We start from the raw sequence: 15,319 nt of genomic DNA on the forward strand, positions 1-15,319 counted from the left end.
TTTAGATCAGATAGTTAACCCGTCAGGGTGGGAGGGGCAGGACATAATGTTCCTTGTTAGAAGGAAGAGATCAAGAATGCATTTGCAAGACAGTTAAATATCTATGTCTAATTTTTAGTAGGCGCAAACATCTGCATGATATTTACAATATATAAAAGCCATGATTGTTGAGAAACTGTATTCTGGGGATTTGTGTGCATTTTGGATAGCCTTGAATGAATCAAAAGATGTGTGATACTTTTAGGTTATTTTATTGGCTTTTTATTGTTTGCATGTTTTATCTGTTGTCTGTTATGCCAATAAAGGTTTCTAATATCTATATTGTATCTCTGTTTAGTCAAGTGATGCTGCAAGTTTCATCCTGAAAAGAAATAAGATATCCTTGCCCATCACTTCTGACAGGGTGGAAGAAGGTATAGAAGCTTAAGGACACCCAATTCCCCCCCCCCCCAGAGTTCTTTATGTTTAAACAGCAGTGTGATGGGCAGAAATTTAACAAATGGAGCTTTTCCTGTGACAGCAGATCTAGACCAGAAAAAGCTGTATCCAATGAATTTATGTCTATCACATAACACTTAAAGCCATAGGAGCCCACCAGACTAAAAGATAGTAATAGCTAGTTAAACCTCATGTAAGAGCAGGCTGAGCTAAGCCTACTATAGTCAAGCATCAGTACAAGACATATGGATACTATGGGTCACCAGTGCTGAATCTTTAAACACCCCGCCGCCCCCCCCCCAGACACACACCACCAAAACTCTCACAATTCTGAAATAGTCTTTTCCTTGCAGGATTAGTTTAGGGTCAGACAGTTGGTCCCAGGATGAATTCAGACCCAAGGGATGCATATTTGGTCCCTTTGTTGCCAACTTCCATCCCCTATTTCTTGTTATGGCTTACACAGATCTGAGATGAAGAGGCACCAGAAAGGAGAAAAATCTCCTCCACGACACACAATTTTTCCAGTTAAGAAATCACAGACATTTGCAAGGGGTTGTGGAGCTTGAAGGAAAAATCAACCCAATTTCCATCTTGCTCATCCAGGAAATGGTTTAAGGGAACAAGAAGATTGTGCTCCTTTTTCTTAGCGCTTTCCAGTCATTTTTGTTAACATGGAAAGGGAATAGAGAACACTGACGGGATTTGCCGGCAAACCATATAGTTGTGAAAGTTCAGACCATTAACCAACTCAAAGTAAATCAGTAAAATATGTTTTTAAAGTTCCAATCAGATATTTATATTTTAATCAAAGATTTATACTTTAGCTGAAGATTGGTATAAATAAGAGTCTCAAATCAAGCAGGAACACTATTCTTTCTTGTCAACCTTGGGACTTGGGGGGATATCATCTCCACAAATACCCAGGTCAAGACAGACATGGTATTAAAACCTGTCACTACCTTGTTGTTCAGCATAGGGGAGAGAGAATACTTGCTAGAAGGTCCTTTCACATGGCAAAGGACAGAGAAAGGAGTGAAATGGCAGTGTGAATCACACCTTGCACTTGCCCTTTAGAAAAAAAAAGTGGATTTAAAAAACCCGACAAGAGTGCAAAGGCAGTAAGTAAAGAAGCAGAAGAACTTCCTTCCATACCTGAAATTTGGTGGACATTATGCTTCCCAAGTCTCTTATGCTTTTAAATATCAACAGCTTGAAGGATGCTGAAGAGTCAGAGTACTCTCTACTTAATTAGAACCTAATCACTTATTAGTCTTGATCAGTAGCTTCTGTGCTAGCAGAAAATTGGTTGATTTAACATCCACAAGTGGGCATTTTTTTTTTTTAAGAATAAGGATAACCCACAGCAGGACACTGGAATGCAGTCTACAAACCATGCACTGTTTTGTTATGTCTGTGAGAATTTGGTCATACATGCAAGACAATGAGAAGTTAAGACATATGAAAGTAGCAATAGTTACAAAATTAGCAAAAATTTTCACAGTGTTCTTACAGCCTTTACTTTAAAAACACAAGTGTATCACTGACCACTACTATTGCTCAAACATTGTAAAATTGCCTCTCAGCCATGCAGATCACTTTGAAAAGGAAAAGAAGCAAACATTTCTTGGCATATTTAGACAGTGAGTGCAACTTGAATTTAAATTGTGAATCCTCCCAACATTTGCAGCTAATCACCAATGCTATTTCCCATTTCTCTGAGTGCTTTGTGATTAACATATTTTATCTCATTTAAATTCTGAGTGCCAAGTGCCCAAAGGACTAGCCAAATATGCAAAGCTAAATCTTGACATTTGTCCAAAACTCTTGAACAAACAGAAGCTAGGGGAAGTTGTTTCCCTTGTTTCTGGCATCTTCTCCATTTTTCATTCCCATTTTAAGAACATTAAGGTATAAGTCAGTTGCAGTTATATCTTTTGCCATTCAGAAATGTTACCCTAGCTGGGGAATTTAGAGTTGCCATTGACAGAGTTTCTCACCCAAAATATTAAAAAGCCCACAATGCCACTTTATCCCATTTTGCAGTTTCAGTTTGACATCACATCACCATCATTACAACCAACATTAACCTATAAAACAAACTTAATACACTGTCACACACAGTGGGAGAAAGCAGTCTGTCTGACACTATGCTTCTGTATAAAGGAGATAATCCAGCTTCTCCTTACCTCATTTCATAAATTAATAACTTGTTAATCATAATCACCAAGATTTAGCTATTAAACAGAATTCAAGTTTAGAAAACCAAGAATAAATTAGTTACAGCCTTGTAAACAATTGCTCTTTTGTGTTATATTTGAAAAAAAAGTTCCTCTGCAGAACAAATCAGACATTACAAGGCACACATTACAATTAAAAATTCAAAATGATAAAAAACCCAGCAGTGTCTTATAATCATTCTTTGCTGGCAGAATTGTGCTGTGGGACATTGGAAAACATAAATATAAATCTGTTTATATTACAGTCGCTTAAAAAGTCTTTCATGGTGGCACACACTCTTGCAAAATATTTGTGCTACTTTATAGTGCTGTGCAATTTGAAATGGAGTCTTTTCAGATACTTTCAACAAAGCTGCCAGGGAAAAGGCCAGTTTTTCCGTTTCGCTGCAGTGTGCCTTTGAACCAGCCATCTTCACGCTTTTTGTGTACAAAAACAACATCCCCTTCTTTAAGTTCAAGTTCAGCATCACTCTGAGGAGGATAGGATACCACAACTCTGTATCTGAGGAGTAAGAAAATATTTTTAGTTAGAATATTACAGAAACTGACATTGTTTGCAAAAAGTGTTAAGTGCAATTTGCAACAGGAAGCCAACTTGAATGGTTTAAAGCAGTGGTCTCCAAACCACAGAATGCTGCTTCTCAGAAAAGCTATCCCCAGTGAGAACGGAGCTTATCATTCCATGGGGCAGCCTGCTGTCTCTACTAATTGCCCCCCAAACATCATGATGAAGAGTTTCGTCTGCCCATAAATCTGGGTGCCAAGCATACTGCGTTGCCAGAATGCAGAAGTGGCTGCTCAACGTGACATTTGGGGGCTATCAGCTGCAGAGATAGCAAGCTGTCCGGTGGAACGAACGGTAAGCTCCAGTCAACCAGGGGAGGATTTCCATGGGCACCAGATCTGGTTCAAAGGAAGGGTTTGGCACCCACTGGCTGTAAGCTTCTCAATCCAAAAATAAATGTATCCCCTAGACCAAGGGTGGGCAAACATTTTGGCAGGAGGGCTACATCATCTCTCTGACACTGTGTCAGGAGGAAAAAAAATTTACTTCTCAAATTTGAAAAAATTTACATATATGAATACGTTAGAGATGGAACTTATATGAATGAATGAATTTTACTGAGCTTATTTATAATGCACATGAGAACTATAATACAGACATGTAGAACCACATGAGAACTATGAACTGTTTTGCCAGACACCTCTTGCACAGTGGAAAACATACAGACCAAGCCAGGAACACATAAGTTGTTCAAGGGCAATGGGGTGTGTGTAAAATAATGCCCAGGGAAAAGCTGAAAACACATGGAGACATGAATTGATGCACTTGGGACAATTATGGGTGTGCTTTTGCTAGACATACAGACCAAGCCAGAAAATTGAAGGGGGGGGGGCTATAAATAACTCCTGAGCACACACCTCCAACATAAAGCACAGATTGAGACATAACTGTATCAGAGGCAAGGAAAAACATGCCTTACTCTAACTTGGTCTGCAGCATGCGTCTGGCACAGGCTCCAAAATCTCCAACAGGCCAGAGGCTCATTGGAGACTGGGGGCTACCTATGGGCCAGATTGGGGGTCTCCAACGGCCACAAATTGCCCCTGGGCCAGGGTTTGTCCACCCCGGCCCTAGACAAAAAGTGAGTTGACAGTAACATGACATGAAACCTACACAGACCATTTTCCTGTGGTTTTCCAGTGAAATTCCAGTGAAGAAATGACTATTAGGAGATGGTAAAGAATTTTAGCACACAATTTTTAATACAGTATTGCCATTTTTGTCCAACAGAAAAATATAAAATATATGCCTATCAATTGCATTTCCTTTTCATGGAGAACTAAAGAGTAACATGGCCAAATAATGCTAGAGGAGTTCATCAAGATTGGCGTTATGTGATCAAAACAAGCTTTCTAACTACAATAGTTGCCATAAGTATAGTTAATAGTAACTCCACCATAGGCAACCTGAATTAAATACATCAGCAGTAATATGCTGCTAGAGTGGTGTTTCTCAAACTGTGGGCCGGGACTACTAGGTGGGTCGTGATCCAATTTCAGGTGGGTCCCCACTCTTTTCAATATTTTATTTATAATATATTAAACTTGATGCTACCATGGTAGTGACTGCATTTGAGGAAATGTTACAGTTCTGTAACATTTTCACAGGCTACTATGTATATGCTTTTAGCAACAATAGCCAATGAGGTTTACTCTTGGGTAAGTGTGGGTAGGATTGCAGGCTTGGATTGTTAAAACAATTCCTGCTTGATGTCACTTCTGGTCATGACATCACTTCCTGTGGGTCCTGACAGATTCTCAGTCTAAAAGGTAGGTCCTGGTGGTAAAAGTTTGAGAACCACTGTGCTAGAGTATTTACAGTATCAGTTTTTCTGGTTGCCAATACATGTCTTCAAGTTAAGGAAATTCAGAAACTCTCACATTTTTAAGCTATCAGTGCTTACATACTATTCCCCAATCCCTGATTTCCCAAGGGAAGTAGAAAAAGGCAATACTGCATTTGCCCAATGTCTTTTCCTTGGAAGTATAAAACAAAAACACTTTATTTCTCTGAAGAAATAAAAGGCGTGCACACACGCACACACACACACCCCGGGCCAGGTCATGATGGTCTAATCTAGTAGACTGGGAAACAAAGGTTTATGCACTGTTTGAAAACTCCAACAAACTTGTCTGGCCATTGGACAAGGTAAAGAAAAGTATTTGTACACAGGACAGGAAGCAAAGCCTCCCAAATCATTTTTAACTTTCTTAAGCTATTGTCTGTTTCTAACCAAAGTAAACATATTGTGAATTAGGTTGAACCTCTTCACAGCATCAGGGGACTAGCAACCAAAGCTTAAGTCCTGCTAGTTTTGATCTGGGCCCCCTGACACAAAAACCCCAAACACAGCAAAAGAAAAAGGTGAAATATGTTCATAGGCGAGGTTCTCACAGGGATTAAAATTAAGCTACTTTGCATGAATGGCCATGGAGAAAGACTTCACAATATCAAGAATTAGGTTCAATTATAGAGGAAAACACAAATCTCCATGCTAAAACAACAATCCTACAACCTTATTTAGCTTAAAAGTTCAAAAGATAAGTTTCCAAGATACATATCATTTCTCCTCTGGAGTCCAGAAGTCAAGATGTATCTAAATTGAAACAGCTGGCTCTTGCCAGTCCAGTGCTTTCTTTTCCTGTACAAAAGCACCACAAGAAGCACCAAGCTGTGCAAAAGGGCCAACGCAGCCACCTGTAACTCAGGTATCCTTAACTTTAATCAAACCAGACTCAATCAGGACTGGGACCACAATGGACAGGGAGATGGTATTTAAGTTGTTCCATTTGCACCATGGTCTTGGTGAACATCACTGGCATACATGTGTGATTTTTGTCAAGACTAAGGCATAGGGGGAAAAGATTAAATACAAAATGCCTGTGAGGGACCCTATGTAATTTTAGGGGGGAAAAAATGATAGGTCTAATGACATATTTACTCGTAACATCACATCTGGTCTAACCCATTTGTATCTGGCCTAAGTTGTATGTATTATGTCACACAAGACAAGAAGCAATCTCCCTAACATTATTCACCATTGAATTCTAAATAAGGAAAATAACTAAGTGCCTGTGAAAATAATTGCACTGGGGAAGGGGAGGAAGGAGCAGCAAGGGTCCAAGAGCAGATAAAGTATTAACCCATTTCCAAGCAGGCATGCCCCAGAGCAAGCAATCCCTAATTGCCTACATTGCCATTTCCATTTTCTCTCCATTTCCTACTGTTATACATCCCCCATAGGGATAGTACTTTGTGCATGACCAGGAGTGCAAGCTACACTCACTAACTCAAAGAGAAAGCTGAAGAATATGTGCAGGGGGAGGGGCTGTTGTTAGTATGTTACTGCCAGAATTATAGTACAGGAAATAGCTTTGTGCTATGTAGAACACCCCCTCCATATACACAAATAGAGTTCTAATTCCCAGTCACTTCCTCTCCATGTTTTCTCACAGTCCCCAAGTAGTGCTACTATTGTGAATGGGGGAGGGAAAAGGGGATGCCTTTTCCCTCCTAGCTCCAATGACAACAGTCCCAAAGTTGATTGCATGCACAACCTGTTCTTATGAGTCTGTATCATCCTGCTCCCATTTCTTTAACCTGCTGATGCATGACTAAAGGTCAAACATACACATGTGCGATTCTGACCTTTTATTTTATTTTTTAAATCAATAGCATATGATGAAAGGACAAAAGAGCCTGACACCCTGACCGGGGGGGGGGGGGGAAGAGAGAGAGAAAGGGGGGCTTTAGCATTTTGTGCAACTTTCATGCATTATTTATAGTTTTTAAAAGTTTTAACTGGCGTTCAGCTACAGCGTTTAAAAAAACTACAAATAGGTGGGAGCAGGCACATGAATCAGGATACGAACCACACTTTGAGCTAAGTGAGACCCCCACAAGGATTCTGGCCAATCTACGCCCCTTCCCTGCACTACAGGTTCTCTCCCAACACATCAAGGGTTAAAAGATCACTTGTGTACATACCTAGCTTGACCTTAAGAGACATCCAAGCACTTTTTCTACAAACTGTACATTGTACTGAATTATTTCCCATATCATGTTCTCCAGATACTGAGATATCAAAAGAGAACATATTACAAGATTCTGCATGCCATTCAATACCTACAAGCTGTCTGGGATGATCTATCTAAGGAGTATCGTCTGACATATTTCAAGATTCTGCATGCCGTTCAATACCTACAAGCTGTCTGGGATAAACTACCTAAGGAGGATTGTCTGACTAGGAGATAATCACTACTGCTAGAAGTCCCTTCCAGCTAAGGAGCTAGAGCATGCCAAATGTTGCAATAAGAGAAAACTGCTGCTTTATGTGTAAATGGAAACAAGCCTGAGAACTCAGATGTCTGTTGGACTCTTTTCAGTAATTTAAAAAGATTCCTGAGGGAATAAAACCAATTTGCAAAACTTGTACGTAACGGCTGTGGATATAAAACATTCACTAGATGAAATATTTGAATTTGTACTGATCCAACTTCTGTGAAAAGAGAATGCTAATGACCACAGTTTTATAGGTACTGAATAAGTGTTGGTTAAAATCTAGTTTTAACATAAAATTCCCTGATAGATCAAACCAGCAACCCATATGGTTCATCGCCATTTCCAACAGTAACCAGCCAGCTAGGATTCTGGGTTGGATGTATACGCTGCATCATTCCAAGAACACAACCACAGAGAAATCACAGAAGTTATCCCAGCTGAAAAAAAAACTATATTGGATATGATATACAGTGGTACCTCGCATAACGAATGCCTCGCGCACCGAAAAACTCGCAGAACGAAAGCATTTTGCGAAGTTTGGTAACTCGCACAACGAATTTTTATGACCCGTGCTTCGCAAGACGAATTTTTGTTTTGTTTTGTTTTAAGGGGAGGATCTTCATGTCAGTTTATGATCCCCTTCACCCTAGTAAGGGGAGGATCTTCATGTCAGTTTATGATCCCCTTCACCCTAGTAAGGGGAGGATCTTCATGTCAGTTTATGATCCCCTTCACCCTAGTAAGGGGAGGATCTTCATGTCAGTTTATGATCCCCTTCACCCTAGTAAGGGGAGGATCTTCATGTCAGTTTATGATCCCCTTCACCCTAGTAAGGGGAGGATCTTCATGTCAGTTTATGATCCCCTTCACCCTAGTAAGGGGAGGATCTTCATGTCAGTTTATGTAAGTAAGTCCCATTGTGCTTGCTCCCAGGAAAGTGTGCACAGGATTACAGCCTTTAAGCTCCCCACTCAGCATCGCCCCGTTTTTGAAATCCTCAGTACAGTATGTATGCCTTTAAAGAGCACTTAATAAACACTTTGTAAACCAAATTTGACTTTGTTCTGACTTTTCTTGCCCATAGGAACGCATTAATTAAATTTCAATGCATTCCTATGGGAAAACGCGCTTCGCAAAACGAAAAACTTGCATAACGAAAGGACTCGTGGAACGAATTAATTTCGTTATGCGAGGCACCACTGTAGTTTTTCTCTGTAAACCGCTTTGTGAACTTTTAGTTGAAAAGCGGTATATAAATATTGTTGTTAATAATAATAATAATAATATGATCCAATGACCACAGAATTGGGGCTTTCTTCCTGCCACAGCAAGAGTTCTAAACATGCATGACCCCCTGGACAGTTGCCATTATCAGAGTCAGACTAAGATGTCACTTTTAAAACAGCAGCACATTTCAAACCCAGGATGGGCTAATAGAGATTTTTAGTAATGAGAGGGCACACAATCACACAGAAGTTCACTACCAGCATTAATAACACTAGTAGATGAGATGTTCTCTTCAGATCACACTAGAGACAGGGAAATGACTTACCGCTCACAGACTACAGGCCTGGATTCATTCAGGATTGGGGCCAATGAAGAACAGGGCTGCCGTGGAGGAGGAGCTACAGGAATACTGGAATCCAAAGAACTTGCTTTCCTATGAGTATTCTCTTGCACTAGTATTGATGTAGGTGTTTCATTGTCCATGGAGCAGGAGTCCACTCTTCCATGACTAGAAGTTGATGGAACTTCTGGACCTACAGCGCCTTGCAGGGCCAGCTCTGCCTGCTCAACTTCCAAAGTTGGTGATGATGGTGGTGAAACTCTAGGTTTGCGCTTGGTAGATGCTCCTGAAAGTAACTTCAGCAACCCCTTCTTTTCTTTCTATAAATAAATATTTGTAGTTCTTTTAAAGAAGTACTTACAAGAGTAAATTTGTTACAAACATTCAGGGCTTTGCTAGTCTTTTTCATTTAGTAAACACAGATATGAAAACACAATACAAAAACCTGAATTTGAGGGGTTAAGACTGGCAAATGAAGTGGAATTAATCACATTTTTTACTTAAAAGCTGAAAGTTTTAGCAGCACAGAACACTAAATGTGATATTACACCTAGAGCAGAATTGAGTCATATTGCTCAAATTCTCCCAGCCCTCCCCGTTTTCTCCTTCTACTCCTTATTCGTTTCTATATATGAGAGCCAACCTATTACCTAAAAAATAGGGGCTGGATTTTGCTACATCAAGCCATTCCTGGACAAGCGGTCAGTCTCCATAATACAATTGATGGTATCTAGAAAGAATGCTCTGAAACTGTGAAACACATGTGCTCAACTGGAGTTGAGGCCTTACATACAAAATCCAAGGAGAGATGCAACATTAATGTATGAAAAACTTTTGTAGGGGACAACCTGAGCACTCTTTTTTCTGTATAATGTATGAAACTGCAGGCAAATTGTTCACTGCATTCATGCTGCTATATGAAACAAGTTTAACTGATATCATCAATAAAATTATGTTTCTGCTATTTGAGCAATAATCAGGATTTACAACTCACTCAAGTTGCCCTCTTCTCAGGAGAACAGAAATCTGATCATCATCAATACTAGTGTACCTACTTATGTTAAACATCAAAAAAGGTGGGAGATAAATGCTATTAAAATAGGCCACAAAATCCCACTGTCAGTTATTTTTTATCCAAGACTAATGTAGTAGCCATTATAAAGAAAGAAACTGAGTGGGAGGCAGCCAAAATATCATACCCACCTTGCCATCTCTATCTGGTTTACTGACAGTAGTCACTCCACCAGATGTTAATGTATTCTCTGGGGAGGCTGGAGTGCCAGGATGAGCAGTCATGATTCTCCCACTTGCGTCTCCATCCAGAGATGCAGAAGTAACAGGAGAGTTCAAAGAAGCTGCTGCACAAACCAGTGGAACATTTGTCCGGTTGATATTCACAGCTGTGATATAAGCAGCAGCATTTGAAAGTTGAGGTTGAAGCTGTTGGGAGGCAACTGAATGGTGTGGAATAATTACAGCAGCAGGAATAAGGCATGCTGAACTCTGAGCCTGAATTGGCGTCACGGTAGCTGTAGGTCTTTCTTGGCCATGTACTGCAACTGCAAAGTGAAGGAACAAAAGAGAAAATTTCAAGAGACTGAAAAATCTTAATTGTTCCACTATTAAAAGAATTTCCCTCCCACCATGATCCCCTCTGTTTCAAGTTTTAAAAACAGCCCAGTGTGGGTGTTTCATTATAGCAACTAAGATCTCCAAACCACTTGGTACAGGTATACAGTACTAAAAATAACTGACCAGTACCCGATGCTATAATGAACACATTCTCGGCATCGCCTGGCAGGACAAAGTTCCAAACAACACAGTCCTGGAACATGCTGGAATCCCTAGCATGTATGCACTGCTGAAACAGAGACGCCTGCGTTGGCTCAGTCATGTCGTGAGAATGGATGATGGCCGGATCCCAAAGGATCTCCTCTATGGAGAACTCGTGCAAGGAAAGTGCCCTACAGGTAGACCACAGCTGCGATACAAGGACATCTGCAAGAGGGATCTGAAGGCCTTAGGAGTGTACCTCAACAAGTGGGAAATCCTGGCCTCTGAGCAGCCCGCTTGGAGGCAGGCTGTGCAGCATGGCCTTTCCCAGTTTGAAGAGACACTTGGCCAACAGACTGAGGCAAAGAAGGAAGGCCCATAGCCAGGGAGACAGACCAGGGACAGACTGCACTTGCTCCTTGTGTGGAAGGGATTGTCACTCCCGAATTGGCCTTTTCAGCCACACTAGATGTTGTTCCAGAACCACCATTCAGAGCGCAATACCATAGTCTTGAGACTGAAGGTTGCCAACAGGAGGAATGAGTACAAGCGATACAGAACAGCGATATATAACATATCAAACACCAAACCAAATTAATGGCAGAACTGGGTCTTTTAAAACAAGCAAAGCATCCTGCATATTTTTCTTTTGCTTCCTTTAATTTTGGCCCACAACCTAGTTTCTCCCAAACTAATTTCACCAGGGCACAACTATCACTTTTAATACTTTTGAGAGAGGCAGACAAACAGAGGGGAAAGCAGAAGGGAGAGAAAAGGTGGAAAGAAAGAAAAGCAAATGATGGACATCTATAGTAAGAAGTTAGTCTTATATATTAGGTTAGTGCTAAAAGGTGGGTGGTAGACCCAAAAAGGTTGTATTACTCTGAGAGAGCACTATGAAGACTTCACTGGGGAAATGCAAAAAGGGCAAACCCTGAACGTGGGCAATAACACACCAAAACTTTTAAGTATGTAAAAAAGATTTCTTACAGTTCCATCAAATGTATTCTGCAAAGCTCTCAAGCAATTTGAGCTTCATGGAGAAAATAGCTATGTCTGACATCCACCACATCCCATAGACACATTGCAAGTGCACTGTTAAAAGGTATCACAAACGTGCACTCCCAAGAATACCCGATTTTATACTGGACATATTTCATTTACATATCATTCTTCCTCCAAAGAAACTAGTGTGGCATATGTGACCTATTTTATCTTTGCTCTACCACTTGCAAGTGACGCTTAGAGATGACTGGCCAAGATCACCTAGTGATCTTATGGTTGACTGGGACCTAAACCAAGATCTCTCAAGTCCAAGTTCACTACAACAGACTGGTTCTTTCTCTACTCTTACCACTTAATCCATGCTTAGAAGGTTGACAAGATCGAGGGGATTTCAGAGGTGTTCATCCATCAAATCAAAGGACTAAAGCAATGTTTACCTGTTCTAACTGCATTGCGAGCCTGGTTCACTGTCATTTGGCCAGTCATGTGCATAAGAACCTTGGCCTGTGGACTAGTTTGTATATGTGCTGCAGAGACCACAGCTGTTGGTACCACACTGGAGTTCACTGTTGTACCATTTCCCTGAAGTTTCTGCAATGTTCCTCCAGCAGTGGAAGAGCTGACCATGGTTACCACCCGTCCTGTCTGAGCAGCAGTTGATGCAGGGACTTTTGCTTGGGAGGCACTTGTCATTGCCCTGTTAGAGGAAATGTACATTTTTATGCACAATATCAGCTAAGCCCTCTCCCCAAACAAACCACAGCAACTACATAAACTCAATACTTAAAAAGGTCTGCTCCTTTTATTTTTCACAAATGATACATCAACTGAAAGCCATACCTTGTGACTGGTGCCACATAATTGCCAGGGAACACACCAATTTTGCTTGTATGCATGGAAGTCCCTTTGAACCAGCCATCCTGACAACGTTCAAACACCAAGAACATCTCGCCTTTTCTTAGTTCCAGTTCATCATCTTTTCTAGGAGTGTATGGATAAATAGCAATATACCTGGAAAAAAGACAACAGTTCACAAGGTTCTGAAAGCTATACTAAAGAATGGAAAGTTAAGCCATTTCTTACTACCTCGTTGCCTCAATTTAAAGGTTCACTTGCACCATGACTGTTCTCAGAAATGACACTACTTGGATGCAAGTAGCAATTTTGAGGACCTTAAACAGACCCTCTCCCTATTGAACAGACCCTCTCTCACTGCCATCAGATAGGATTCAGTTTAACAAAATCTGCCACAAGGAACAGCTCCCATGTAGTTTTGCTTTCAAGTGGCAAGCATCTGTGTGCAAACGGATGAAATGGACCTAAATCGCCGCATTATCTATTGCCATCTTAATCTATCCCTGCCAGTAACGGAAAAGCTCTTTTGGTTACTATTTTGATATGCTAGTTAAACAAAAATTAAAACTCATCCTCAGATTTGTAACAGAGCATAAACACATTATAGAAACAGCACAAACACCCTAGGGTTCTCTTTCAAAGCTTTTACCACCAGTCAATAACATTTCCACTCCAAGCTTATAAAATGTCCATCATTTTAACAGTTAAGACTACTGCCCCAATAGTTGACAGTTAAAACTACTGCCCCAATTGTTGTAATTTACTTCCTGATCTCACTTTCTCTCAGTGATCAACATCAACACTTAAAATGTCCATTTTGAAGCCTGCTTGTCTACTGGCTGGTCTAAATCTGCAAGTGTTACTAAGCTCTGACCCCAATGCCCAACTGAGATGAGAAAGTGAGAACATTGCCTTCTAAAAGCATTGGTTTTAAAGAAAGAGAATTTTGCCTATGAAAGTTGTCAGACAAATGAATTTTTTGGAAATGTACTATGCCTCATTATCTAATGTTTTATGTTGTCACAACTTCCTATAGTAAATAAAAGTTTAAATTACATAAGTTGGCTTGAAATAAGTAATTTATTTGGGCTGCAATGAACCTTTCGGTTTACATCTGTACCAACAAAACTTTAAGTTTTGGTGTAGTGAATCAAGTTCCTTTTGGAATTCAAATTGATTGGAGTTTTGGCATCTCTTTGACTGCCATATTTCTCAAGTAGGGCCTGTAGTGATTTTTTTTATATATAGACATGTTGTTAAGAACATACGTTGTATATAAAATATTTATACCCCAAACAGTTTGCTCAGTTCACAAGTGAGAAGATATTACAGTCGGTAGCAGCTTTCTGCCATCATTCTAAGCTTCCACCCACTAGTTAAACTACACAAGCTTCAATATAATTGCAAGCATGACCTGCAACACTAACTTGCTGTTGGTTTTAATATTTTAATATTAAAAATTCACAATTTGTTCAGTATTTTGTTAGTCATCCGTAACGCTTCAAGGATGAGAACACATGTTCACTGTTCAAATAGATGACTATTTCCAGATATGTATAGAATGGAACCCGAAACAGCACATTAAGTATCAAAACTATAAATGCTGTCAGCAAAAAGTCTGACAAAGTGCTAAAGAGAGGTCAAGTATCAAATCATATTCTGATGCTTTTGCTTCCTGGTTACATACAGTGAGTATTTTCCAGCCCAGATGGTGTCATAAACATTTCTGAATCTATTGAAAAATGCCTTAACACATGTTCTTTGGCAACTCTTACCCTCTAAGCAGAATTCATCATTGTTAATCATTAATGCATTTGGATTTCACTTACACACTTGGTCTTGACTGTGGACGCAAATGTGCTATTTGCTCAGACGAGCCTGATGCAGACTTCTGTGCCACTCCTGAAGACAGTCCAGTAGATGTCGGGGCAATTATCGTAGCAGATATCAGAGGTGGCGGCGGTGGCAGTGGGGGATTCATACTCTAGAAGGATATAAAAATGACGTCACTTTTGACACCAATATTCAACGGCAAATAGTATCTCTATGCATAAATGCACGTGAATCTAAAATCTAAAACACAAAATCTAAAAAAGACCTGGAATTAGCATAAATTAGCAATAAACTAAGAGACAACAAAAATTTTATTCTTCATACATTACAGGGAGCCCTCATATCTGTGGATTAGGTCTCCCTGGGACTCCTAATGCCTTATAGGTATTAAAAATGTCACCTCTGATTTCATGGAGAAACCAGAAGTTGCTTTTTTTTTTTAAACTGTTGGGCTCAGTCTGAGCCCGGTATAGGCAGCGGATGGACATGGCCTCTGATAGGTTCAGAGGACCCTCCAGGGCCAAAGGGAGCAGAGCTCCCCTCAGTTCCAGAGGGTGGTGGGGACGTGTTTGCCCATATTCATGGTTTCACAGAACCCTTGTGGATACGGGGGTACGCCTGTACAATTCCCAGGAATCCTCGTTTTCTCAAAAGCAAGTATCAAGTGACAAAAACAGAAAAGCTCAAAAGGTTAACCCAAAAAACAAATTTTAATGTGTATTTTTGACAGAAATCCAAAAACCTTCCAAAGAGAAGCACAAA

The 15,319-nt window shown here is 40.2% G+C and overlaps 1 protein-coding gene across 1 annotated transcript in view; it reads right to left on the bottom strand.

Annotated features, from left to right (window-relative positions):
• Positions 1 to 764: 764 nt before the first annotated feature.
• The window catches only part of SH3RF1 (SH3 domain containing ring finger 1), a 68,367-nt gene continuing 53,812 nt past the window's right edge, over positions 765 to 15,319 (bottom strand). The window contains exons 6-11 of the mRNA XM_066631992.1: positions 14,554 to 14,708; positions 12,710 to 12,880; positions 12,307 to 12,566; positions 10,295 to 10,650; positions 9,077 to 9,411; positions 765 to 3,180 (exon numbers count right to left, since the gene is read on the bottom strand). Of these exons, the coding sequence (XP_066488089.1) occupies positions 3,012 to 3,180; positions 9,077 to 9,411; positions 10,295 to 10,650; positions 12,307 to 12,566; positions 12,710 to 12,880; positions 14,554 to 14,708 (1,446 nt within the window). The 3' untranslated portion in view covers positions 765 to 3,011. The remainder of the gene's footprint in view (positions 3,181 to 9,076; positions 9,412 to 10,294; positions 10,651 to 12,306; positions 12,567 to 12,709; positions 12,881 to 14,553; positions 14,709 to 15,319) is intronic.

Source organism: Tiliqua scincoides, chromosome 6 (assembly GCF_035046505.1).
Source record: "Tiliqua scincoides isolate rTilSci1 chromosome 6, rTilSci1.hap2, whole genome shotgun sequence".
NCBI classification, from domain to species: Eukaryota; Metazoa; Chordata; class Lepidosauria; order Squamata; family Scincidae; genus Tiliqua; species Tiliqua scincoides.